This window comes from Penicillium citrinum, assembly GCF_028827155.1.
Source record: "Penicillium citrinum strain IBT 23319 chromosome Unknown utg000005l:1.0-1900146.0:1.0-1900348.0, whole genome shotgun sequence".
Lineage (NCBI taxonomy): Eukaryota > Fungi > Ascomycota > Eurotiomycetes > Eurotiales > Aspergillaceae > Penicillium > Penicillium citrinum.
In genome coordinates this window covers 426,209-452,347 of record NW_026622690.1, presented here as the reverse complement: position 1 = coordinate 452,347, position 26,139 = coordinate 426,209, and the positions used below count along the sequence as shown (strand labels likewise).

General features: G+C 46.5%; 9 protein-coding genes across 9 annotated transcripts; 5 read left to right on the top strand and 4 right to left on the bottom strand.

The window, feature by feature from the left end:
* Positions 1-64: 64 nt before the first annotated feature.
* Positions 65-4,247, top strand: N7469_005990 (putative nuclear pore complex subunit Nup133; the record flags this gene model as incomplete). The annotated part of the gene is made up of 4 exons (XM_056644908.1): positions 65-355; positions 441-510; positions 571-3,873; positions 3,934-4,247. The coding sequence occupies 4 exons, from the start codon at positions 65-67 to the stop codon at positions 4,245-4,247; spliced, it is 3,978 nt and encodes a 1,325-aa protein (XP_056500146.1).
* A 523-nt stretch (positions 4,248-4,770) lies between these two features.
* N7469_005989 (uncharacterized protein) lies at positions 4,771-5,383 on the bottom strand (the record flags this gene model as incomplete). The annotated part of the gene is made up of 3 exons (XM_056644907.1): positions 4,771-5,020; positions 5,196-5,284; positions 5,375-5,383. The coding sequence occupies 3 exons, from the start codon at positions 5,381-5,383 to the stop codon at positions 4,771-4,773; spliced, it is 348 nt and encodes a 115-aa protein (XP_056500145.1).
* Positions 5,384-6,439: 1,056 nt separating this feature from the next.
* N7469_005988 (uncharacterized protein) lies at positions 6,440-8,484 on the bottom strand (the record flags this gene model as incomplete). The annotated part of the gene is made up of 5 exons (XM_056644906.1): positions 6,440-6,913; positions 6,964-7,100; positions 7,158-7,223; positions 7,277-8,245; positions 8,316-8,484. The coding sequence occupies 5 exons, from the start codon at positions 8,482-8,484 to the stop codon at positions 6,440-6,442; spliced, it is 1,815 nt and encodes a 604-aa protein (XP_056500144.1).
* Positions 8,485-10,489: 2,005 nt separating this feature from the next.
* N7469_005987 (formate/nitrite transporter family protein) lies at positions 10,490-11,083 on the top strand (the record flags this gene model as incomplete). The annotated part of the gene is made up of 1 exon (XM_056644905.1): positions 10,490-11,083. One exon carries the CDS (start codon positions 10,490-10,492, stop codon positions 11,081-11,083), a length of 594 nt encoding a protein of 197 aa, XP_056500143.1.
* A 1,429-nt stretch (positions 11,084-12,512) lies between these two features.
* On the top strand, positions 12,513-12,971 carry N7469_005986 (uncharacterized protein; the record flags this gene model as incomplete). Its single annotated transcript, XM_056644904.1, has 1 exon — positions 12,513-12,971. One exon carries the CDS (start codon positions 12,513-12,515, stop codon positions 12,969-12,971), a length of 459 nt encoding a protein of 152 aa, XP_056500142.1.
* A 540-nt stretch (positions 12,972-13,511) lies between these two features.
* Positions 13,512-14,228, top strand: N7469_005985 (uncharacterized protein; the record flags this gene model as incomplete). Its single annotated transcript, XM_056644903.1, has 2 exons — positions 13,512-13,842; positions 13,912-14,228. 2 exons carry the CDS (start codon positions 13,512-13,514, stop codon positions 14,226-14,228), a joined length of 648 nt encoding a protein of 215 aa, XP_056500141.1.
* A 329-nt stretch (positions 14,229-14,557) lies between these two features.
* his3 (imidazoleglycerol-phosphate dehydratase HIS3) lies at positions 14,558-15,347 on the bottom strand (the record flags this gene model as incomplete). The annotated part of the gene is made up of 2 exons (XM_056644902.1): positions 14,558-14,973; positions 15,029-15,347. 2 exons carry the CDS (start codon positions 15,345-15,347, stop codon positions 14,558-14,560), a joined length of 735 nt encoding a protein of 244 aa, XP_056500140.1.
* A 426-nt stretch (positions 15,348-15,773) lies between these two features.
* On the top strand, positions 15,774-22,070 carry N7469_005983 (uncharacterized protein; the record flags this gene model as incomplete). Its single annotated transcript, XM_056644901.1, has 5 exons — positions 15,774-15,866; positions 15,953-16,314; positions 17,958-19,331; positions 19,396-19,509; positions 19,622-22,070. 5 exons carry the CDS (start codon positions 15,774-15,776, stop codon positions 22,068-22,070), a joined length of 4,392 nt encoding a protein of 1,463 aa, XP_056500139.1.
* Positions 22,071-23,063: 993 nt separating this feature from the next.
* N7469_005982 (Pet127 family protein) lies at positions 23,064-25,466 on the bottom strand (the record flags this gene model as incomplete). Its single annotated transcript, XM_056644900.1, has 5 exons — positions 23,064-24,149; positions 24,196-24,703; positions 24,755-24,818; positions 24,883-25,210; positions 25,278-25,466. The coding sequence occupies 5 exons, from the start codon at positions 25,464-25,466 to the stop codon at positions 23,064-23,066; spliced, it is 2,175 nt and encodes a 724-aa protein (XP_056500138.1).
* Positions 25,467-26,139: the final 673 nt, after the last annotated feature.

Genomic DNA, 26,139 nt, shown 5'->3' with positions numbered 1-26,139 from the left:
CATCTCCTGGCTTCGGCCAGTGTAATGTGAAGACTGCGACCAAATTCGAAGCAAAAGAAGAAAAATGTTCGCACCTCGAGCCACTCGTCTCTCTCGACGCCGCCAGAGAACCAGCTCCGACGACTCAGTTGGTCCTCCAAAGGCGAAACGACAACGCTCTGTCCTTAGACAGTCCGGTGATACCACTGCTGCGAGCTTGAGCCACGAAAATGATGCGGAATCACAGCCAGTAACCTCGTTCTCCAGCGACCATGGCATAAGAACCAACCCCACTGGAATTGACTCGCATCTGCCAATTCGTGGCGCGAAGCCGAGTGAAGGACCTAAAGAAGACTCGGAAGGAATGGTAGTTTTGGTGGGTTATCCTTCACTTTAGTTTCTGTCCCGCTGGACAGGTTGCATCGCAAGTGCCAGCTACGACTGCTAACACCAAAAAATAGTCAAGCACCGATTACTACACTGTCAACCAACTACCAGCCCTACCAGACCAGATCAGAGGATCGCAGTCGGGTAAGATACCTTTTCGCTATTAAGAGCTATGATTGAGAAACTAACCTATCTGGACTTCAGACCCATTGAAGTGCTTTTTTGCGCCCGGTCATAATCATGCTTTGGCCTTGACACACTCCCATGCCATAGTATGGCCCTACTCAGTCGCTACTTCGTCGCCATCGCCATCGGAAACTTTCACAGTATCGATCCCCGAATCCTGCAGAGATCCATATGGACCAGTACCTCTAGGAGCCCTCGTATCGACCGCCACTGGAGAACACCCTGGTCTCCTAGTCATCATTCCCTCGACAGGTAAAATCGTATATTGGGAGACCGTATCAAGTGCGGCATCGTTGGCGCTGTCTCGACAGAAGCAAAATGGAATTCAAGGGTCGACTCCCGGACTGCTCTCCGGAGAAGTTGCCGTGGAGGTTATGAATTGTGAGCCATCAGGACTCATTGTGACATTCTCTTCTGGACGAGTTGCACATGTCACTCTAAGAGACCCTCAAGGCAAGCCCTCTGTTCTAGTCAACTTCCTGAGAAGCACAGGAGGCGGCGGAGGGGGACTTCTCGGCGGACTCAAGAACGTTCTGGGAGGTGGTTACTGGAGGAAAGAAGTTACTGCTGTTCGCCCCGGTGGCTCGCGGCAGCGTGGTCAACGAGATGTGCTTGTTGCGACATCGACCGGCTTGATCGAAATCTGGAATACCCACTGGCATCATGGCAGTGCCATGAAAAAGAAGTTCGACATCAAGGAGGAAATTGCAACGGCTCTTCCTTCCAACATGAAATCCGCTAATGAGATCGATCTCAAGGTTTTGGATTTTGCCTTCTCCACCCAAGGATCCGACGAGCAAGAGTCTAATGAATCTTGGGGGCTTTATGTTGTCGTTACCACCCCTCAATCGTTGGAGGCTAAGACGGTTTTTGTTGTCCAGCTTCAACTGTCTGGCAATGAAGCACGCATTCAGTCTACTTTTGCCGTGGGAATTCATAGTATTCCGGTCTTGGCTCAGGATCTCAAACCCAAGATTCTTGTCTCAAGCTCCGAGGATACCGCTTTCATAATCTTTGGTCAATCGCTCGTTATATTGTCTTTGTCTAGCATTGACGATTCGCCAACTTCGCAGCTTCTACATGATTCTCAAAAGTTGCCTTTACCTTTCCAAGATATTATTCACCTGCGATCTGGCAAAGAGTTTGAGATTCTGGGATATGGATCCGAGGAGCGCAGCGAAGACAACGAGGGCTCTTCTTGTTTAATCATGATCCGGAACTTCGGCGTTGTTCGAGTTGATGTGACTCCTCAGTATTCTACAGAGCATGATGTCGAGGAGGGCCCCGTTACAGCTAAACACAAGCTCGAGCAGGCCATTTTCTTCGGCACTATGGCAAAGAATCCTTTGAATTTGGTCGGCGACGGCGGTCTCAACTTCCCCCCTGAGGAAATCGAACAGGCGTCTTTGGACATCTGCAGAGAGCTTCTGCAGTCTGAAACACGATTCATCCCAAGCACGGCCATCTCAATTGATCAAAACTTGCGACTCAGAGCGAAGGCCCTAAGCGATCTCGCCTCTCTGCTTTCGAAGAAAGGCAATCCCCTGGGACGCACCGCAAGATGGGAGCTGCTCTGGGGAGCCGAGAAGCTCGCTTCCCAGCGTGCTATGTGGAAATTGGAAGAATCCCTTCGAACAAAGAACGAAGGCCATTTCCTTGGACAGGTTATTGACTCAATGAATGACAAGTTCAAGACACGCCCCACCGGTGATATTGATCCCGTCCGACAATGGTTCCTGAAAGATACTTACCAGATGGAGCATATTATTCCATGGATCAAGCACTCGGTCAAGTCTCGCAAAGGAGGTTCCAAACAGTCACGCAAAAACTCGGAACAGATCCTGGAGGCGAGCGAGCTTTTCCTTGCAGTGACAGAAACGGCTTTCCGGTACCGTGATGATCATGCTTCAATGTATGGACTGGGCGATGATTTTGTGGAAGATGGTGTTCTTGCTGATGGATATGACACCCTACCCGAGTTCTGGACATCTCGACGAATGGGGTACACCGAAGCAGGAGACCTTTTGGAAATCGAGATTGACAGTGCCTTGTCTTGGGTGCAACAAAAGAAGTCTAGCGCAGATGCGCCTGATGGGCAAATCGCGAAGAGACTTGCTGAGAACAGCGCGCGTCACCTTCGAGTAGTGGGTCAGATGCACCGCGAGCGAACCCGCTGGCTTTCAGCGCAAGATGATACAAAACTCACAGATGAGAGCGTGTCAATTGAGCAGTCATTTGTCAAGGAGCGTAAATGGTCACTCTTCAAATTGGCGGGAATTGGACATCTCCAAGACGCCATCTTCCTAGCAGAGCGCTTCCGTGATATGGAGGCTCTGGTCGAGCTTATTCTTGAGCTTTGCGATCAGGTCAAGGACCGGGCTGAGAAGGGCTTGGTTCAAGACAGTACAGAGGCATCTGTATTTGGCGTGGCTCCGATTGGAAACAGTGTTGCGGATGTTGAGCGCCGGGTTGCGCAATATTTCGATAAGTTCGGTGAGCCATGGTCAGATGCATACTTCACAAGACAGATTTCTATGGGCAATCCTGGAGCTTTACTTTCTATGAGAAAGTATCAACGATCTGTCACTAGCTTCTTGCGGAAATCGCCCGCATACGCTAAGTTAAGCTGGATGAATGACGTGACCGGTGAAGATGATTATGAGTCTGCTGCCGCTTGTCTAGAAAACCTAGCCATTGGCAGTGAAACGAAACTCTGGAACCACCATGTCGAAATTTCGCTGGCGAAGCTCAGCAAGTTGGCTTCAATTGAGAAGAACCCTCCTCTTGGCAACAACTCAGCCATCCAGGAGGATATCAGCCGTCTCGATGATTCCATTGCTATCGACGAAACTCAAGACAAGCTTTACTACTATATTCGCCCCTTCACTGACGGCGCCATCGATCATAAAGCTGAGCAAGAGCTAGCATTGGATTACTTTGGTGGCTATCTTGCACCGGATCGGCCATCGCTCCACGAAATTCTGGGTGATGCACTCTCCACGCTAGTCAATCGTAACACTATCAGCACTGATGGACTGCTTGATATTTTAACCCTTATCGGCTATGTCGAGGTCCCCGAGGATGTGGACAATGATCTTTGTGGTCGGGAGTTCTACCAGGCCCTCCGGGTCCTTGATCACAGTCGCTATGCCCAGCGCGATCCATCATACGTATCTGCATTGAGGAAGTTAATATGGCGTCGATGCATGATCAAGGATGACTGGGATGCTCGTGGTAAGGCCGCCGAAGGAGTTAATGGAGATTCGGACAGTGCAACTCGCGATACCACCCTTTACCAGACCCTGTTGTCCTGTCTGACAGGTGAGTTGAACAAGAAAACGCACTTCTCAAGATTTCACAATCTAATACTTCTTCTTACAGAACCTACTGAATCAAGTCTTCCGTCACTTTTTGAACCGCTATCTCCCGCAGATGCATTAATGGTCGAATCCGAGTCAGATATTCTCGTCTCACGATTCCGTCCAGAACAAAGGGTTCGCGTTGCCACTGACTTGCAACGGGAAGATGATATCCTACGTGACTACATTCAAACCGGTAAACTTGACTTTTGGTTCCAAAATCTCCTAGAGTCGGTTGAATCCCAGGTTTCTGTTCCTGCAGATATCCCTGCGGATAATGTTCGGGTTGAAGTCCCTACTTCTCACGAAAATAAGGCACGGTTGAAGTTTGTTTAGTCCAGAGTGGTAATTGGGTTGCGGCGGTGCTAGAGGTTTCTCATTATTCTCAATGTTTTCCAGGATGGAATGGGGATTTGTATTTGTAGCATTTACGGGATATCTGAAGTACTTGTTTCGCTTTTCAATTAGATCATATATACTGAAGTAGACTAATAATTGCGTAATAGCTTGCCTTTTTTGATGTACCCCGCCTTGAATCCACATCCGAGCTGACGAGTCAATTGAGGGATATCATGATCAATCATTTGTCTACTACTAGTAGACAATGAATGTCCTAGTAGGAGAGTACTACTATTCATGGAGAGGTCTTGATCCTTCTAATACACTTTGTAACTTCGAACCTCTGCTGGTACTAGCACTAGCCGATGTTGGTGTGTTCATTTTACACTCATCTACAGTCCGCAACGAAAATCTTCAATAAATCACGATATATTACTTCCAATGTTAGATGACAGATGTAAATAAATGTTAACACAATAATCAAAATAACGAGGAATCCAACCATCCTCTCGACAAACCGTTAAACCTTGAACTCGTTCTGTCCAGCATCACTAGGACTGCTGCTACTAGCACTTGCAACTTTGGTAACAGTGTCACCATTCTCATTCACAACTTCAGCCCCATGAACATGTTCTTCGAAGACGGGTTCGGGATCGATGGTTTCGAACTTAGTTCTGAAATCGGCGAGGCCTTGTGTACTACTGTTTGAACGACGACGGGCATTGTTAAAAGTGTAGCCGTAGTCATGGACTTCATCGCCATCACGGCCCCTAGTGGATGAGTTAGCAATCTGATCAGTATCTTGACTTAGTCTTTTCTGTGAGTATATAGGAGGGGGGGGAATGGATGTGTGGATGGGAGGGTGATGATCCAGGTAGATGATAGAATTGGGGATCGAATTCATGATGAAAGATAGTTCAATATAGTATGGTATAATCTTCTTACCAGTTCCCTTTCCCACCACCATCTTTCTTTGTCTTTTTGGGGTCCGCATCGGTTGGGCCGGACTTGCCGAAGAATCGAGGGAGGTTCTCCTGAGGGGGGGATCACACCACCCTCAGGAGTCTGGTATTCACGATCATTGAATTTGTGGGAGCGAGTCACTGTTTTGATAAGTATGGGACGGCAGGCATTGGATAGATGGAAGTGGAGGTGGGGGGATGGGGGGATGAGGGAAGGGGAAGGGGAAGACGATACTGATTGTTTAGTACTGGTAAGATGTTGATGGATGAGGAAGGGAAAAGAAGACCGCGCATTGTCAGAACCAGCAAAGGGGAGTGTTGCGTGACTCGTGACCTCATCGGGGAATGGGAAATGCGGGGGGTTGCACACTAATGCCCGGCCCCACCAACCTTAATGCATCATGAGAATTCACTATAGGGGGGGTTATGTAGATTGTATATTGATTGAAATATGCAGCATGGAAGTGCGGGGTGGAAGAATTATCATATCCTTGAAGAAATTGTGCTTTGATGGTGGAAGTATGGCGTGGTGGATCATACCATCTATGACACGCCATGCACTCGAACAATACCATTGTAATGAGTTACTACTAACTACCGCCATTGAATGGATTGACACAAAAAAGACATTATTACCGAGTTCTAACTAGATATGCTCAAGTATCTGAAGGCATTGCTTGATCAAACTATCATAGTATAGCTTTGAAATTAGATTAGGACTCGATGGATTAACGGGAAGATAGACAGTGGTGTAACATTAGTTTGAAACTCTCCTTCTTTCTGCCGTTCTTTCTGCGTCTCTTTCTACCACCTCCGAGCCTTCGGGGGGATGATAGAATCGAGAGACGGTAGGTCCAAGCGGTCAGTAAGTCGTTTCAAACTTATGTTACACTACTGGAGATTCTATGAGCTCAAGGTTTACAGCCTCTTGGCATGGTATTTCCAACATTCCATGCGGCAGTACTGAGCAAAATACCCGAGTAAGATACCTGAAGATAAATTGGTGATTGGGTATCATTCAAAATAGATTTCGAGGCATTGCAATAATGGCAGATCGGTGCAATTAACAGATCAAGTCTAAGTATAGTTTATCAAATTCCAATATAATAATTCTAAATCTGGTTGTTGAAAGAATAAAAAGATCTATAGATGAGAAAGTAAAAGTATGAAGATAAGAAATTGTCAAAGAAAGAAGGAGGCTCGTCTGTAATGACTGCGTGCTGGCGTCTAGACGTGGTGTTGTCCCTTTTTGATGTGTCGTCGACGGACAATTGGGACAATAGAGCTTGAACTGGAGCTACCACTCGGCACGGGAATCGGATCTGGCGATACTGAAGGAGGTGGAGGGGGAGTGGTCACAGATGATGGCGGCATTGCAAGTACTGAGGAAGATGACATAGAAGTTGAAGTTGGATGGTGCGGGATTGACGTCGAGTCAAAAGTTGGGGTTGAAGACGATGAATGGTAAATAGATGAGGAAGAAGCTGGGCTCGAAGAAGATGGATGATCCCAAGACCAAGGACGAGATATGGTCGGAAGAGGTGATGGGAAAGATGAAGGTGGTGCGGAGGTCAAATAATGAGGCGAGGGCTTTGAGTAACTGGGCACTGAGTACGAAGGGGCACTGGAGAAGGATCCAGTTGGGAGGCTAGGTCCAGCATTGAACCCGGTGCAGAAAGTGGGCAAGGTGTAAACATATGACTGAGACATATTAGTGAAGTGCAGAATTGAATTCGTAGAAGAGAACTTACAGCAAGTGTTGCGCTCAGGAATGGACTCTCTGTGTTATCCTTGATGGCGGCTTCTCCGATCAAAGCTGCGCCAACAGAAGGGAGAAGCTTGACGGCTTCATGTTTCCCTTTCTGATCTGGACAGGCATCACCAGATGCTAAGATGGGTCATGTTTAGCAATGCTTTTTGTTTGGAATACAATAGCGCGACTTACTTGCTGCTAAAGAAACAGTTGCTCCACCAAAAGGCTGAAGCTTAACGCCAATATCAAAGCCATGATCTATAACAAGCATAAGCAGGTGCAAAATGTAATCGTTGGGGAAAGCATCTCACCAAGAGCCTCCAACGCAAGCTGGATCTTCGCAAAGAGATCTAGTTCCACAGAGCCACTAAGAGCAGCATCGACTGTAAACTCCTTGGGAGTAAAGTTTGGCGACCATCCACCCTGAGAAACATCAGGATTCAACAAATCAATTTTCATTGACGCCGAATCAGAAAGACTCAATGTGCCCCCGGTAGTCATTCCAGCACTACCCTTCAACGGACCAACAGAGTACCCCCACCCAAACTCCAATTCCGGGCCAAGATCAAGAATCCCACCTGCGATAGAAATCCCATCAATTGGAATAGTACCCAACGGATAAGTCTTACTTATCTTCCCTGGCAAATTCGCAACAATTCCAACACGAGGTTCGAAAACAGCTTCAACGCCATGGGGAGAAAGTTCAAGTTCCACATCCTTGGGAATCCCCATCCAAGTCGAGATATGGAATCCGAATTCAAATTCACCCTTAGTACCACAGCCCCAACAGTCATACGAGAGCTTGAGATCGCCATCGCCAACCTGGACGTGACTAAGAGGTAGGTCTTGGTTGACGTCGAATGAGTAACTCTCGTCGTAATCGCGCTTGTTGGAGGCAGGTCGACCTCCAACATAAAGTTCATATGAATGAGAAACATTTTTCCAGTCACTAGCGTGACCGATTGCCTTGATACTATTTCCAGGATCGTCGAATTCAACATCCGTAATTACGAAGGGTAGTCTGTCTTCGTTCCACTCGCAGTGACCGTGCCCAGCGACGAGCACGAAAGTTCGGTTTTTCTCCTCGTTAACCCATTGCCATGCTTTCGCACCGTATCGGTAAGCCTGGTCGTCGTCGAAGTCCATGGTTAGGCTATGGGGAGTGCATTGCGTTGATTTCAGTAGTGGGTAGAATTTCTCTAGAGAGATGATGTTCTCGTGTTTACCGGGGTAGAATGTTGTGAAATTTCCGAGGGCGTATCGGCTGTTTCCAGTAGATCCTGGTATTCTTCGTAAGTCATTCGAATTACAAGAAAAGCAAGATAGGTTAAAGGGGAAGATTCATCATACCACCCCATAAGAATGTCTCAGAACTGAGTAAATCTAGCATTGAGTAGTCGTTGTCTCGGACTACATGTTGGCCTGTATTGTGCGATGAATCGAGAGGCTTTAGTTCGACCGCTGAGCTCACAGCGAAGAACCCGAAGGCCAGCCATGAGAGATGTTGAACACTGCGCATGACTAGCTTAGTGTATCTCAGACTGTATTGAGGAGAATCAGTGAGATAGTTTGGCAATTAGTAGTCACTCAAGAGCACAACTCCGGAGACCCCTTTTCTTATACCAAACCGCAACACGAGGATCTCAACACACTAAAATCCAATTGGTAGATCCAACAAACAAGACTCGCAGAATAGAAACCGAAGGAGGCTGAATCCACCAGAATGACAGGCATTAATACGAAAAAAAGCTCCCGTCCACCTCTACCCAACGGCGATCCTATCCGCAATGCTGACGACGATCAACTTGTTCCTGCGCATGGTCCCTGGGGTGGAGTAGTCTGTAACCAACTAAACAGAATTGTTCCTGGGTGGCTGAGCTTAAGCTCTGAACTTGTATATTAAACGTTACATAGTGTGTTTCGGGCATATTCGTAAGAGATACTTGAAGCGTGGGGTGATCTCGTATTCAAGTGTTAATCGTAATTTAAGATGAGTTTAGGGTTTTGCGGCCCGCGTATTGTTCTATTTTCATCGTATCCAGACTAATTTTTGTTCTGAGATCTTTTTTGTACAAATATTATTTCTGGAAGTGAAAATATACTGAAGAAAAGTAATAACAGAAATTGTTCTGATAAAAACAACAGATACAATCTAAAAAAATATTCTCAAATACAACAATTGCGATTTAGACTAGAGAAGAGAGAAGATATATTTGGTACAGCCAGAGACATAGTATTGTAACATTAGTTTGAAACCACCCTTCTTTCTACGTCTCTTTCTAGCACCCCCGAGCCTTCGGGATTATAGTAGAAACGAGAGGTCGTCTCAAACGTATATTACACCACTGCATAGGCGGTGATATAACAATTCTAAGCATTATATCATGCAGCAATGGATATTCCCAAGTTGCGCACCACTACGCCATTTGGTAGAAAAACTTTCTATGTAGGCAAGTTTCTGGCTAGTTTAATCTGACCCAAAAATTTACACTGAATGGGAAAGATAAGGATATTATACAAATAATATGGCCAGACGCTGCTGACAAACCAAAAACTCGTCACACAGCACTCCCACACTAATCAAAATCCAATAATTGGCATCGGATCAAATGTGACTCGTACTTGTCTGCGTCCTTTCGAGTCGATGTCCACTTCTGTTTAGTCATTAGTAGCATCAGCAGATCAGAATAATACGATATGATTTCTTTTCGCCTCTCATTCCTTCCTTTCTATTCATCGTTTCGGGACCGATGCGCGTGACTCACGTATCTTCCAGTTACATTGTCCCGATCCATCCGTCAATGGATACTGTCACAAAGCCGGGTAATATATTTTGATTAGTTTGTTAGTACTACCGAATGCAGAAAACAACTTCAAACTTCCCGTAAGTCATTACGTCATGGCATTTATCAATACTTCCGCGGAATCAGTACTATAAATCATAATATGGCAGAATTCTTGACCCTGTGCCAAAGCATATATACAGAAATGGAATTTACCATTTTACAAATACATTTTAATCACTGATGCTTTAGGACCCAAAAATTATACCGAACGCAGTCAGTCATTTTTCTAACCTACTCCTTTCATGCATACTGCTAATATCACCAAGAGAAAGTTAACCTAGACAATCAAAACATTCATTCACTCATTTTAAGTACAGGACCTCCCAGAGATGTAGGTCAACCTTTTATACGCCCCTCGACTCGCAATAACACAAAAAAAAAACCATACTGAGTTCACTGAATTTACAATTCATCACTCCTCAGCAAGAAACTCCTTAAGGACTGTTCTAAATATGGACCCCAGCTATGATCCAACGAAAGAAACTGTTTCCCTGCTCATCAAGTCAGGTATATCAAAGGCCCGATTATCTTTAGTCGACTTGCTTCTTAAGTCTTTTCTTGCTGGCGCGTTTCTTTCCTATGGCGCCCTTTTCAGCCTTCTCGTGGCTGGCGGGGCGCGCTCTCTTACGAGAAACCAACCCATCTCTCGTTACGCTCATCTCCAGCTTTACCTTTCCAATGGGTTTCGTCATACTCGTGTTTGTCAATACTGAGTTATTCACAGCCAATGTCTTCGTTTTAATTTTAACGACATTCGCGCGGAAGACTAGCATTTTCGATCTTTTGCGAAATTTGGTCCTGTCTTATATTATGAATCTGGCTGGTTCATTGTTTATGGCTGGCTTTCTTTGTTGGTGGACGAACACCCTTAACACTGCTGCTCTCCAAAATTTTGCAGTCGCACAAGCAGAAGCGCGTGTTAACGTGCAGTGGTCTGTGAATTTTCTCCGAGGTGTCGGATGTAACTGGCTTGTGGGTTTGGCCATCTTCCTCTCTATCGCCGCAAAGGATAAGGTCTCAAAGATCTACGCAATCTGGATCCCAATTTGGACCTTTGTGGCACTTGGCTATCAACATTGTATCGCCAACTTCTTTCTGGTGCCAATTGGAATGTTCTACGGCACGAACTTCGGCGTTGGAAAATTTATCTACCAGAGTGTGATCCCTGTTACCCTCGGTGATATGGTTGCTGGGGCTGTTCTAGATGGTTTCTTAATCTGGCTCCTTTATGGCAAGAAGATTACTAAAAAGAATCCTGACGAAATCTGTTAAGCGTCCTGCCATCAAAATTTGTGAATACTCGAAGTGATATATATCTGTTAAGCAGGCAATCTGAGGCAGATCTTGACGGCAGCTGGGAGTACCTTTGTTGCCCTGCAACCAACCTGGATGGTCATTGTAAGCCGTTATTATTAATCCGCGATTCAACAGAATGACTATCAATTGAACCTTCTTATTTGATACTGAAACTCTTTCATAATAGAAGTTTCTTAAAGTCTGTTGGCCGGGGATACCTGGCTGGTCCATCCTTTTCACAACAGAATGTCTTCAACATACTTTAACTGGATTAGACAATTTTCTCTTGTTTTTCCGCAAAATAAAAGTTTTTAGAGACTTCAGAAAGCGATACAAGTTTATTATACAGTCGATAGCGAAATCTGCTTCTACCCCAGTGACTGATTTTCTTCAATGGGGCCCCACTGCCAATGCCTTAGCGCAGATCCTTTATTGACCGGACCGCCCTAAGTTGAGGGTCAACGTAAAATACCAATTATCTGGTACTACCGTAAACGCCGATTTTTAGGCTAGAGGTGTAATATTACAGGAACAGATACGTGGCCCTACGGCAGCAGCCCTCAACTTTACAATACCATAATCAATAAAAGGTCTGCGCTAAGGCATTGGCAGTGGGGCCCCATTGAAGAAAATCAGTCACTGGGGTAGAAGCAGATTTCGCTATCGACTGTATCAAAATACTTCAACGTTTTCACAAAGCCCACGTTTTAAATTCATGTTTCAGAGGCGTAAATCCCAATATACTGTACTAGTGCCTACGAATATATAAATATAGAAATTGCGCTAGCTGGGACCTGGAGGTGTGGAAGCTGTGCTTGGTATTTTGCGCTTAAGTGATCAACTTTGAGAATGGTGTGAGATATGTATTGAACCCTTGAATACAGTACATCCCGAAAATGGTGCAACCGACTACTCTCTTCGAGTGTCGTAACTGCATTCGATGTCCAACGAACTAAATCTTTCCATATAAATCCAAAAAAAATAAAAAAATAAAAATAAAAATAAGCTTCAAGCACAACAGAGCTGATAAGCGCCTTGAGGTTTTGGTGAACTCTAACTCCATCCTGTCAAATACCCTCAATATTCTATCTGAAATCGATGAATTACTAATAAACAATGTCAATCTTGAGAAGCTTTTCGGACTCGTCTAGTAAACTCCCGATATCATCCTCAGGATAACCCAAGACGTCGTATAATGTGTTCCCCTTCCGAATGCTCAGAGATTTCATGGGCCAGATTGGATCATCCGAGATCTCACTTGTAGACAAAACCTGCGCCACAACCCGCAGAATATTTTGACGGCTTGAGCTTGCTATTTCTTCCGGCACATCTGGTCCGCGCGGGAAAAACGCCGCGACTTGAGATCATCGCCTTTTCCCGCAGCGCTCTTTGACATCGCCGAGGCATGCTGTCTCCGTTAAAGCCGTCTGTGCCGTCGGCATCACTGCTGCGATTCTTAAGATTGCAGTCAGAGATTGTAATCGGACCAGGCATCTGCGCTCGGCCACGACCTCGACCTCGCATTCGGGCCTTGGAGCAGTTTCCAGCTGGGTCACCTCGCAATTCTTCAAACTGGGTGTGTCCTGGTCAGTCGCGATCTACTTTGGAGTCTAAAGCAGATGTTCATCCTGGCACATTTTCTCGACCCCAGACTACAAATGCGCGACCCGTCGCTGAACCTTTGATCATCTCCCGTAATGCATCTACTACTCGTCGGCCGCTGCTTCGAAGGCTCTTCGATCTGAAGCAGAAGAAAACCGCTGAATATAAAGGTATTGCAAAAGTGGCGGCTAATGACTGCCGTACAGTAGTGACCAGTCATCAAGGGGTGTCAGACCACCGTTTCAGCACTCGCAAACCCTAACTCCAACCCATCCAATGAAACTTCCCAACCTTGCATCAATCAACGCAGAAACTCATCTCTTTATTGCTTAACTCTTTTCACTGGTTCCATTGACATGAGATGCGTTTCAGAGACAATGACTTTGAACAAGTTATGTCATAGATCGTTCTTCTGGGAGGCGGACATACTACACGTCCGCATTCCCCACGGTCCTCCACCCCCTTTTGTAAAATGAATGCTTGCCCGCCTTTCACTATGATAATATGGAATACCCTTGTTTCAACTTGCCATTTCCCACCCCCCGCTAGCAATGTTGCTAGAATGCGAGTCCGAGCGGGTGTGATATAAGTTGTGCGATTCCTCTTCTCCTGGATCTACATCTATCTCCGTCAAAGTACAATACGATTCTGACTATCCCAATACAAACACTCTACTTTATCTGATATCTATCAATTATAGTTGTTGGCCGACTAAATCTTCTCAACCCATTTTATTATTCAAATCACATTTGATCTATTTGATCGGAATAACCTCAAGTTATCATAACTACTACTAAACACTATGCATTCAATCCTCACCACATCCCTCATCCTTTCACTCGCGCTGTTCTCCACAGCAGCCCCAATCCCCTACTCGCTGGCAACAAAAGATACTTCTCTAACAGAAGCCCAATTGATCCAAATTGCCCCGCAATCAAAATCCTGCGACAACCCCCCAGCAAAGGGAGAATGTGCTACAGCAAAGACAGCAGCTGAATTCACCTCTCAATCCTTCAATACATACAAAGTCACCAATAAAGCCGAACAAGCCGCAATCCTCAGCCTGATGGCCTTTGAAAGTGATGATTTCAAGTACAACAAGAATCATTTCCCTGGTACCCCAGGCCAAGGCAGTAAGTAAACCCCCCCAGCCCGCTTAAACCTTGAAGAATCATATAATAACCTTGAGTTACTTGGTATAGCGCGGAATATGCAATCTCCAGCCTTCAACAAGAAATACGCAAACAGTATCCCCGAATTGAAGGATAAAGTCTCTGCCGTCGCGAATAGTCCTGCGGATTTACTTGATTTGTTGCGTGAGAATGAAACTTATGATTTTGGTTCGGGCGCTTGGTTCTTGACGACTCAGTGTTCGAAAGATGTTCGTTCTGCGTTGCAAGATGGTTCTGAGACCGGGTGGCAGAAGTATATTAGTGATTGTGTTGGGACTTCTGTTACGGATGAGCGGAAGCAATATTGGGAGCGGGCTGTTAAGGCTCTTGATGTGAAGGGTGCTTGAATTGATCCGGAATTTTTTTCTTTAACTTGTGGTTTTTGATTCAGGGCTTTGTGGGAAGGCGTTCTGCGTTGAATTGGGAGGAGTTCGAGTCGGATTTGATTTATCGAAGCTGGTTCTTCGTGGCGTTGATGATCTTACAGGTGTTGGGGTTTCTGCATTATGAATTATGTCTGTGTGTACACGAAAATGAAACTGATATGCTACAAGTTAATATGGGTAAGATTGGACAGATCTATTGTAACATTAACGACATTTTTGTATGCTCCGGTAAGCTGGTATCTCATCTCATTACCATATCTCATAATATAAGGGGAAGCTCAGTTTCATATTTACAGAACACCCTTAGTGCTGACAACATCACCAGCACCAACCTCACCGGCCGTTCTCCGAGCACAAGCAGTTCGAATAGCAACAGCAAGAGCCTTAAAAGCACTCTCAGCACGATGATGATCATTATCACCATAAGTGCAACCAACATGGAGCGTCACGTCCGCGGCCTGAGCAAAACTCTGCAGACCGTGTGTAATCATTTCAGTGCTCAAATCACCGATCTTCTCGCGGCGGAAACCAAGGTTAATCACAGCCCAAGGCCGACTTGACAGGTCAATTACGGCCCAAGAAAGTGCCTCGTCTAGAGGGGCGTCACCGCGACCAAATCGAGCCAGTGATTGTCGAGCACCTAGGGCCTTTGTGAAAGCGGTGCCGACGGCCAGGAAAGTGTCTTCGGTGGTGTGGTGGTCATCAACTAGGTGAATTAGTTAGTAAGTGCTCTGCAATGGCTTTGATGCGTTAAAACTTACTGTACAAATCACCCTTGGCGCGAACCGCCAAACTCATTCCTGAGTGCTTTGCCAGCGCATGCAGCATGTGATCTAGGAACCCAATTCCGGTGCTGATGGTGATCTGCTGGGTAGGAGTGAATTGTGTAGCGTGACCGGCATCCTTAGGAGGTACAATGCCCTTCTTGGCTGCCTCTGCTTCTTCGGGATCTGTTGGTGGGGGGAAGTGGGAGGTAGGCTCGTATGGTGGAAGAACGCCTCCATCGAGGGAGAGAGAGACTTGGATTTTTGTCTCGTTTGTGACGCGCGAGACGACGGCAGTACGGGCTGGAAGGGCCATGGTGATTCAATTGGAGGGTAAAAGTGAACACTGTACAGTATGTACTTTACTGTAGACTGGAAGATCGTTGCTAATCACACTTTCTTCACGTTTGACTCGCGGGAGAAAAGTTGATCCGCACTTCTTCCCCTTCGGCGTCTGCTTTGCAAAGACCGCGATTTGGTTTTTTGATGTGGAAAATCACTGGCTGGTCCAGAATTTACAATAAGGTCTCGCAGTGTATACTCTGTCATTATTAAAGACGTCGTTCGATATTCAATTCCTTTCTCTTTGTATCTTGACTCACTGCTTATATCCCTATCGCCTTCTACTCTCCCCGCTCCGCCCCCCTCCGCGAGCTCTATTACGTCGAGCGGTTCCAACCTTGGACTGACTGCTATTACTCCTTACATCTAACAGCGTTGATTAAACTCAATTACAGCCATTATGCCGCCTCCATCTAACCAACGGGCCGATATTGAGCCCCCGGCTGAAGTCACTAGTCAGGCAATGATGGGCTTTATGACTGGTGTGTTCCGCGTATGTACCTCATCCTGATTCCTCACCGTACAGAGAAGAGTTATCTACCCAAGGCAGACGGCTAAGAAAGCCCTCTTTTGATGCAGTTCGGCTCGGTCTCTATCTTCGCACATATGATCCTGAACCTTCCACATCCTTTTATCTTCTCCCCAGCTGCGCCACCCAGTACACAAACGCAATCCCGATCCCGTCCCTCGCCATTCTCCCGGGAGTATCTTCGTTCACGTCTTTTCTACCGACCACTGGAGGGCTTTTCAGAATGGATCTCACCGGGATCCCGCATTTACCGCGGGTTGACGCCGCAATTCAAGGTGTTTTTGCAGATCGCGGCTATGACGTTGGGTGGGTGTATCTGGGCGGAAAGGAGAGTGACGGAGTACATTGAATTGATGCGGCGGATCAAGAGAGCCGAGCGACTTCAGGCTGAGCGTGAACAGGGTTCCCGACCGTATTGAACATGTTCGAGTCAGAACAGAGGTTCATGTTCGTTTGAGCTTAAGACGGTGAACACTTATCCACGGCGGGATCGACAATCTTCGTATCTGCGAGATGCAGTACGGAATACACATGTCAGAAAAAGCAATCTGCTTCGCCAGTGTTCTTTCATACAGGGAAGTTCAGTCTTGGGGATATGATGACGCAGTATCGAACGGGTTCCAATTTCAAGCTTCCCCCTTGTGGCGCCGTCGATCTATATTACGATCTCCATCATCGTGGACCCCCGAGACGTCAATTTACCCCGTGAACTCCGTATGTACAGTACTCCATCCCCTGGGGTTGCTTAGTATCTCCATGCTCATCGCGAGGACTGGTCGATCACCGGGATCACCCTTTCGATGTGGGGCCCATAGTTCCGGGCAGCTTGTAAAGAATATCGATAGTCTTCATGGATCAAAATTGGCTTCCAATAGCTATTACATAGTAGACCCCGGACTGTAGTTGTCCAGACTACAGACTACAAATTTCACGAATGAGCTGGCCAGGCTCAAGAACGGGTGGTTCCTGCGGAGAAGTAGCCAATACTAGGACAGACATCCTTATTGTTCTCCTCTTAGCGGATGCACTGGTGGAGCACGCCTCTTACGTGGCCAAGCAGTCGCATGCGGATGTATACAGAGAGTATGTATGTACAGTATGTACTAACTATAAAGAGTAGATAAAGAAGAGTATGTATATAAATATTATACACTTTGCTATAAGTCAAATTTATTCTTTTATAATAATAATAAAATACCGACAGTAATAGGGTAAAAGTAGTGATCATAAATACAGTACATATTACTATGTAGAGATGTCTGAAACAAAGTCCGTTTGGCTGCATCCGTCCATTCCTCACCTCCTTTTTTCCTTTTCAACGTCGATTCTTCTGCTCGCGGCAGAACTTGAGACCTCCAAGTGAGACTCTATCCTCTTCTTCATTTCGTTTCCATTTCATCTTATTGAACAAAATCATCCGAATCGCCTCATCTTCTTTTCCCCCCGGATCATCCTCTGGACAGCACATTGTGGGATCCCAGCGATCCGACTTGAATGAGGTCAGGACTTGTCGATCAACATTCAGAATACCCGATCGTCGTCGAATCGATTCTATTGATCGCCGCTCTTCTTCCCCAGGTTGACTAGAGTATAATTCGCCGTTTTTGGTGCTGTGTTTTCGGAGGGAGTTCTGTCTCTCTCTCTCTTTCTCCTCCTTCCGGCGAACCTATCAACTTGCAACTTTTGGTGCAACCTTCTTCCACCATTTTCCACCTTTTCTCTTTCGCCACATTGTTGACAGCGGCTAACACGCGGGGAACCCTTCGTTTCTTCTTGGATTCTCATTCTTTGCATATAATCATCAACTCCGCATTTTTCTTCTTTTTCTGTTTGCTCGTCGCATTCTAGTCAATTGCTTCTTCCATGGCGCCGTGAAGCTGTACGTACCTTATAAACATCTTCCCCCCCCGGGTACCCCCGCTTTTTCGTCTATCCACTATCCTCCCAGGTCTTCTCGAAATCTTGCCCTTCTTCTTCCCCCGACTATTCTTCCACTTGGAACATCCCCAATCGAGATGTCTTCCAATCGACTTGGCTAACTGTGGTGGTGTCCAGTGAGAACGACGTTGGGGTCGTCAAATGGGACAGGCCCGTGTTTATCACCACTCTTTTCTCGCCGATTCTGTCGACGCCTACATTCGCTATTGATCTAAAATTTCACACTCTCCAGCACACCACTCCCCTTGAGACTTTCACCATGGTCGACCGTCACAATGGCCAGAAAGAACGTCGAAAAAGTTTCACTATGTTCAGCCCATCCTCAACAACTTCCGCACCACTTTTACGACCTTCAATGCATGACCGAACCCCCTCCGATGATACATTCACGAAAGATAAAAAGTCTCGTCGTAATTCGGGATTCTTTGGCCGGTCCCAAAGCCCGAATCGATGGTCTACCGGTCCCAATGTTCTACGCCGTCCCGGCACTGCAAATTCAGAAGTCGCTGCTTTCTCTTCGGCAATGGCTTCTGCCTCCACCCCTACCGTCGAAGTCCCCCGGCCAGGGCGCAAGTCAATACAGAAGAAGCGCACTTCCGTCTTTGGATCTTTGAAATCGTTGCATTCACTGGAAGACGATGAGACTCTCAGTGCTTCTGTCGGTTCACTCGGAGACGAATCGGCCGTGGTTACTCCCAATCCCGGGTCCTTTTCCTCTGCGATTCTTCACCATGGAGCAATTCAAACGACAGGTGGAATGTGGAGAAAGAAGAGTCAGTATCTCGTTCTTACCGACTCACATATCGTTCGGTTCAAGAATCAGGCCAAGGCCGCGGATGCATTCCCCTCGATTCCACATTCGTATGCCCGGGCTCCGGCGTCGCATCGCCAATCCGTTGCCTCGATTAGCTCGCTGCAGGACATGCAGCTCATGCTTATAAATGAAGCTTCGGCGGGAATCCCGCTAAATAGCATCATTGCGGTGTACATGCTGGATGATGCCCGGGTATCTCCCACCGTGGAAGTGGCGTATCTTGATGAGCGCACTCACAAGGCTGCCCTAGTCCAGATGCAGACCGCTGACCTTCAGGAACTCCAGCTTTGGATGGTTGGGATTCGCCAAGCGGCGCAAATGGCGCGGGCAAACGATCCACTACCTTTCGACCGGGGCTCGGTTGAGTATGTAACAAGGATGTTGGAACACGAACGAGATTACGACCCGGCCGTATTCCGAATGTTCCGGGTCATACAGATTGCATCCAGCAAATCTCCAACTCGTTCGTCTTCCGACGATTTGACGAAACTGTCTCCTACTGGCTGCTACCTGGCGATCGGATTGCACAAGGTCCACTTGATCCCGATGCAGAAAACAGTCAATCGATCATCTGTTGTGTCCCTGTCTGATTTGGAGACTGCCACTTCATTTGGTCTCATGAACCTGACTGGCTTATCAATGGAATACGGAGACGATAGTCTCCATTTGACTTTCCGGTGAGGCATCGCGGAAACACGCCTCTTATGCGTCCTTTGCGTACCTTTGCTAACGATGAAATAGAGTCCCTTTGAAGAAAGCATTCAATGTCTTTTTGGCTTCGGTTCATTCAGTCGAAGTCGCTTGTTGGATTCGACAACATACTGAATACCTGCGCCCGTTATGGACGCAACAGCCGTATGATTTTGTGGTGCCGCGTGAATTACAGAATGAAGCAAACTTCCCCCCCCGCTGCTTTGGATGAAGATTATGGATGCTTTGATCGCACTTTGGTCGCTTATTCTGCCAGCTATGATATCGACACATCGAACATTCGGTATACCATTGACTTACAATGCGAGGATGCGCCTTGCTTCCGTCTTCTTCGACCAGCGTCTTCCAGAAATTCACGATACAGCGCTCATGAGCTGATTGCTGTTATGCGTGCTCTGCGATATAACGAGTCATTCCGGTCAATCTCATTCCGTGGGGTTAACCTCGACCCACTACAGGGCATTCGAGATATACATGGCGTTGACCTCGATGTTCATCTCGACCGTTCTGGGTCTCTTGTGAATATCCCAGGGCAGGCCAATTTAACTGTTTTGTCCCAGGAGGTACGTGCATTGGCATTGAAAAGCCAATGGCTGCGCCGACTTGACTTTTCCTACTGCCTCACACGTACGCCAACTTTGGATAAAGGGTCCCGTGATCCTGGCTGTGGTATACCTGAAGCAATTTTCCCAGTCTGTCGACGTGAATTGACTAATGTTGATTGGGTTGTGTTAAATGGAATCAAACTGGGCGAGTCTGACCTGGACTATCTGGTTGATGCTGCATCACAAAGACGCAGTCATTTACGAGCCCTGGAGGTTGGTGACTGTGGATTATCTGTACATGACATGGATCTTCTTCTTTCTACAATCGTTGCCCAAGAATCGACGCTCGAAGCAATCAACATTTCAGGAGTACAGGGCCGCTTGAACCCCGACGTGCTCCAGCAGTACATTGGGTACTTCGGCCAGATTCGGAAGATCAATATTTCTCGCATCTCGAGGACATCTGGTTCCGACCCGCTAATTACAGCAGAGATGCTGTTCAATTGGCGACTCGAGGAGCTTATCCTCAGTCGAACAGTAATGAACCGCGAAACGGTAGACTCGCTCGCTACTTACCTCGCCAGTGATCGATCTCAAAACCTTCGCATGATCAGACTTGATCAATGTGGTTTGACCGGAGAGGATGTTGCAATGTTCATGCATTCAATGTCAACGGGCCCTGATAGGCCACGGAGCCTTCATCTGCACGTCAACGAAAATCGCCTTGACAATGGCTGCTCGTTCCTCTTCGATGCCATCGCGAAGAATCTGACGCCGTCTCATCTTTCCATGCAAATGATAGATTTCAAAAAGGAGGAACACTTTCGACAGTTAGTCGACGCGCTACGCAAGAACAGCACTCTTCGTTATCTTGATATCTCAAAGGCTTCTCTTCCATACGACGCTGGCCCGGAGACCTGCCGGGCTCTGCAGCTGATGTTCGAGGAGAATGATACCCTTGAAGCTCTCGACATTAGCGGGGAAAGCGCGCATCTCGACGTGGCACGGTTTGGAATCGGCCTGAATCTTGCACTGACCGGTCTTAAGAAGAACACCTCTTTAAAGGTTCTTAGAATTGAGCATCAGAAACTTGGTCTTCAGGGCGCAAATACATTGGCATCTGTGTTGGAAGAAAACGAATGCCTTCGTGAAGTCCACTGTGAGAATAATGACATCAATCTACAGTCGTTCACTGTTTTAGTCAATGGCCTGCAGTGTAACCGTACTCTGCTCAGTCTTTCTAGCATGGATCGAGACCGACACATGTCACTTGATAAGGTTCGCCGAGAAGTCGACAACGTCAGGTGGGAAGTGAACAATACTCAAAGTTCCACGGCAAATTCGATTCGTCGATCTCTACACGTAGCCATGGGCGCAAAGGGCCACCGCTCAAACAAGCAAAACCAAGCCAGCTTCTCTGCATCTCCCCTGGAGAGTTCGCCCATCGCCGCTCAAAATGTGGAGTTGATTTTGCAGTCTCTCCAACGCAAATGGGACGGTGAAATTGCTCGACAACGCCGATATCTCCTTCGGAATTATAATATTGCTCACGGTATTGAAGATGTCGAAATGGATGACACGGCCAGTGATGGACGTCCTGCTACCGCAGCAAGTCTAGGAACGATGCTCGACAATTTCAAATTTGAAATTGCCGTCTCTGCAGACGAGGTCCAAGCCTCTCCCCCGGACGAATCAACCACAGCAATCCACCTCGACAATGAAGTCACGGCCCTACCTTCAACGGAGCGTCGTGAATCAGTGCCAGCCGCAACAACATCATCCAAAACAGCCAGTCGAATGAAAAGTGTGCCGAACCTGAGACCACATACCGCTAAAGCGTCGCAAATCTTATCACCGGGATATGGTTCAGCAAGTCCATCATCTGCACGTCTCGCCCTTCCCGTCCCATCTCTACCTTCGGCAGTAAATAAAGCAAGCAGCGTTCGCAGTGCCCGAAGCTCTAGCACTGTTTCAACGGGTACCGGCAGTGCGCGCAGTACATATGGTACAGCTTCGTCTACTCTTCGGAATTTCCTTACTGGAAGTGCCTCCAAGGAACGTCGACGAGTTGATTCAATGCGTCCTGTCTGTGTATCGAATGATAGTCCTCCACAGTTAGACTGGGCCCCGCCGAAACTCGATTTGCAGGAACTTCAGTAGTCCTGTCTGGAGTTTTACAATTGTTACAACATATCTTACTGTATGTGCTCCTTATTTTTTGGGGAACTTGCCTGAGTCCTTCGCGATTCTTATATGTCATTTTTGGGGGCGTATCGCTCAAAATGCGTTTTCGAGATTCGGATGGCATTCTTCCATTGTGAATTGTCATATTTCTCTCCATCCGCATTAATATCAACATCGAACTTCATTCTGTATTGGCAGAATACTTTACCCTCGATTCGATACCCTGACTCTTTCCGTTTTACTTTTGTCTTATCTTGCCCCTGCTTCGACCCTTCATATCTCGTTTTCCTTCTCTTCTCTTTCTCTGACCATGACAGGATCCTCATGGAAATCATTTTGGTTGGCGTTCCGCAGCGACGGAGTTCTTTATTGCTTTTTTCTTTTTCGCGTGAACTGGTTTGGCGCGCGGTTCTCTCCGTTTTATATCCTACTATTACCCGTTAGGGCTACTAAATGTGACCGTGAAATTATATGAGTCTTTTGTCTTCGTGCACGTATGCATGTGGATTGGGGGATCTTGTCTTTTTTTTGTGTTTTGCTCTGCTGCATCCATGATAGTGGTAATGTTAATGGGAGTGAATATACTATATACAGATATTGAATCATTCATTCTATACGCTGGTAGCACTAATGTTTCTGGTGTAGTTAAAGTGTCGTAGCTTCACAATATGCTTTCTGAACTGTTGCTTAAAATGTTTTTAAGGGTGGATAACTCGTTTGTAGAAAACTGATATAGTACTTGCAAATTTCAAAACTCCATCAATAAATGCCAGAATGCATCATATATAAACAAAATCTTCACAGACCCCAATGCGTAATCAACAAATCTCTAATATACATAGTAAGAAGCACAAGGTTCTTTCAAATAGGTATCGAAATATTCCCTCCCCGCCAACCAGCATACAATTACAATCCTAGAGACAAATAGCCCTTCTGAGTTTTCTTTATACCTGGAGGTAAATTAATGTTCTACATCGCACCATTCAAGACAACAACACCTTCCTCTTTATCACGTTTATCCTCCTCATCACGATACTTTCGTCCGTCACGGGCGAGTTTCTGCAGATTTCGTAGGTAGAGGTTTGCAGCGCTGTCGAGTTCATCTTCGCCTCTATCGGCCATTGCTCTTTCGCGTCGAACTTGGCATTGTTTGTATAAATGACGACTTTGTTTATCATTTAATTCGCTTAATTCCCAGTCAACGGTCCACAGGTCTGCGGAGGTGAAGTTTGTGGGTCTGTTTGCTGGTTTGCCGTTGATTATGTTCTTGGTTGTTAAGACGAAGGCTAGGAGTGGTCCCTGTGGTTCGGGTGTTTTGGGGGTTGAATTGAATGTTTCGTCTGGGGGTAGAGAGGAGTCGTAGATGGCGGGTGATTCTTTGGCCTTTTGTTCGGCTTCAAGGGTTGTTGATTCGGTTTCGGGTTTGATTTCGGGCTCGCTCTCGGGCTTGGGGTCTTGGACTTTAGGCTCGATGACCTGGCTTTTTGGTTCGTTCTTTGGAATGATGTTCAATAGGCGGTTTTGATAAGCCTCGATTTCATGCTTGTTTTTGTTTTGAATGGCGTGGATCTCGTCTTTGGTGACGGGTTCCACGAATATATACATGCATGGAGTGACGGTGTCGCGAGTGTCGAAGTGGAAACGGAGAGATTGTTCGGGGTATTTCTCTGTTGCCTTGTTCAATATCTCATTCCATAGTCCTAGACTGAGTTGGAACTCGGTGTCTCCCAGTGTCGTATCGGTTTGACCGTGTAAGGCTTGATCCATTTCCGGTAAACTGACATACTGGAATCCGAAGATGCGTTCGATATTGTGGAATGCGACGAAAATACCGTCCATACGACCAATACGTACTTGCAAGGAGTATTTGAGGAAAGCAGCGCGGATCATGTCGTAGAATTCACGCTCATATGATTCATAGGCCCCGTAGCGGTCCTTGATCTCGTATCCCAGTCCCTGTTCGAAGTTCTTCGCGTCCATGCGAATGGAGACGACGGCTCTGGTCTTGAGATCGAACATGCCTGTTCCGGGGAGGCGGGGGTCATAGGCGTCCAGCTGTGATCGCATCACGAAGTCACCATATGTAGAGTAATGGTATGACTCTGGAATCATCTCTTCCTCCTCGGGGGGAGATCTTGTTCTCGTGGGAACGACGGTAACGTTCAAATTCCTCCTTTGGCAGAGTGAGGAGCTTCTCCATGGATTTTCCAAGATTCATAAGTATATTGGCCGAATCAAACTCCTTGTCTGCATCAATTGCGTACACACCGTCCTGATAATGGAGGAACATGGCAGCTGGAGATCGGAGGAGGCGAGTGAAATTGCGAGATTTCTCTGGGAAGCCCTGAGATACGGTACGAATGTCGATTTCTCTCCAAGAGGAGAGAAGGTAGTGGAAGTGGGAAAGGACGGAAGTCATGCTGGACGAAGACCCGATATATTTCTTCTTTGCATTGATAGCAACGTCGCGGAGAGCGTCATCTTTAGAAGAAGTAACGTAATCCTTCAAGGTATTGAAATCGAATTCTGTCACGGGCATGATCGAGCCAAGGTAAGGGTCGAAGTTGTAGACGCGGGAACGGGGATCTCGAAGATGGTAAACACCAGGACTAAAGAAGATTAGTATCAGTGCTATAATGGAGGTTGACTGGCTAACTCACTTGAACAGTACTCGATCAAGACCAAATGAAAGACCCGGAACAGGAGCCATAGGAACATCCAGTGCTATATAGAAAGATATGTTATCAGTACGATCCGCGAAGGGGCAGAAAAGAAGATTGAAACTTACCTTCCACTTTCTGGCTTGCTGAGTTCACTGATCCATTGTACTTGTGAGCAATGCTCTTCACCACGTGTCTTGGAACACTTGAGCCTTCTCCATTCGTCTCCTTTCTCTTCTTTGTCCCTTGGCCTGGGAATACTCTTCTCGGGGGATGTCGATTTTGGGTCATAGTGAGTGCAGTGAGGATCTGATCCTTCACCTCGGTAGCTTCGTTCGAACCTCCCGCGTCTTGTGTCCCATTCTGAGCAGGTACATGTTTATTGGAGGGTTGATCCGAAGAGGAGTCCGGCTTTGGTGGAGATGTTTTGCGATCATGCTTGCGATGCTTCGGTATCTGGATAGTACATATCAGGTCAGATCTGTTTCACATACTTAGGCTAAACCTTATACAAATAACTTACCGTGTCTGGACCACCAGTATTCTTGTTCCACTGTTTGTTGGTCTTTGCGGTCTTGTGCTTGGAGAAAAGCACGGGTGTTGTATGTAGTTGGCGCAATCTGGCTTGCGCGCCGGATCGGAGGGCTAAACAGGAGAAGCAGACATGGCCTCGAGTTGGGCCTGAGACAGACCGAGGTGAGACGCGAAGCATTCGGTCTGCTGGAATCTCCAATTCAGGAGGATCGCAAAGAAGAACAAAGGAATTGCCTCCTTGAATATAATCGCAAGACTGGACTTTCTGCAAACCTCCGCGCCGATGTTTTTTCTGCCAATTGCCACCGCCTAGTGCTGCCTGAGGCACAAAGCTACTGTAAATATTAACGATACACAATACTCTGCCCAATATAAATATCCTAGTGGATATCGATTTAGGGTCATTTAAATGATGTTTAGATCAGTGATGGTCAATTTGGGTAGTTTATCACTCGATACTACTGTGCCTGGTTGATTTACCTGGTTAACAGTGAGAAATATAGAGATCTGCTTACAGATTTAAAGTTTTCTCGTAGATGTACAACACAGACCTAAGAATATTTCACTCAATTGATATGAGTACTAATCCTAAATAGAGAAGAATCAAATAGTACTATATACTATATTCCCAAGTAAAAAATCAAAGTCGTACCATGGACATACAATTCAAACAAACTGTTAGTTACTAGTAAAGCGTATCCACCAGAATCGAATGACTCCGCGCAATCAGCGGAGAAAATCGTTCCGCCGGCAGAAAAAAAAAAGTCATCCAGTCCGAACTACAAGCGTCCTTCACAACTGCCATCCATTCCCTTTGCAGTTGCCTATCAGGTTTCTCGAGGTAAGTAATT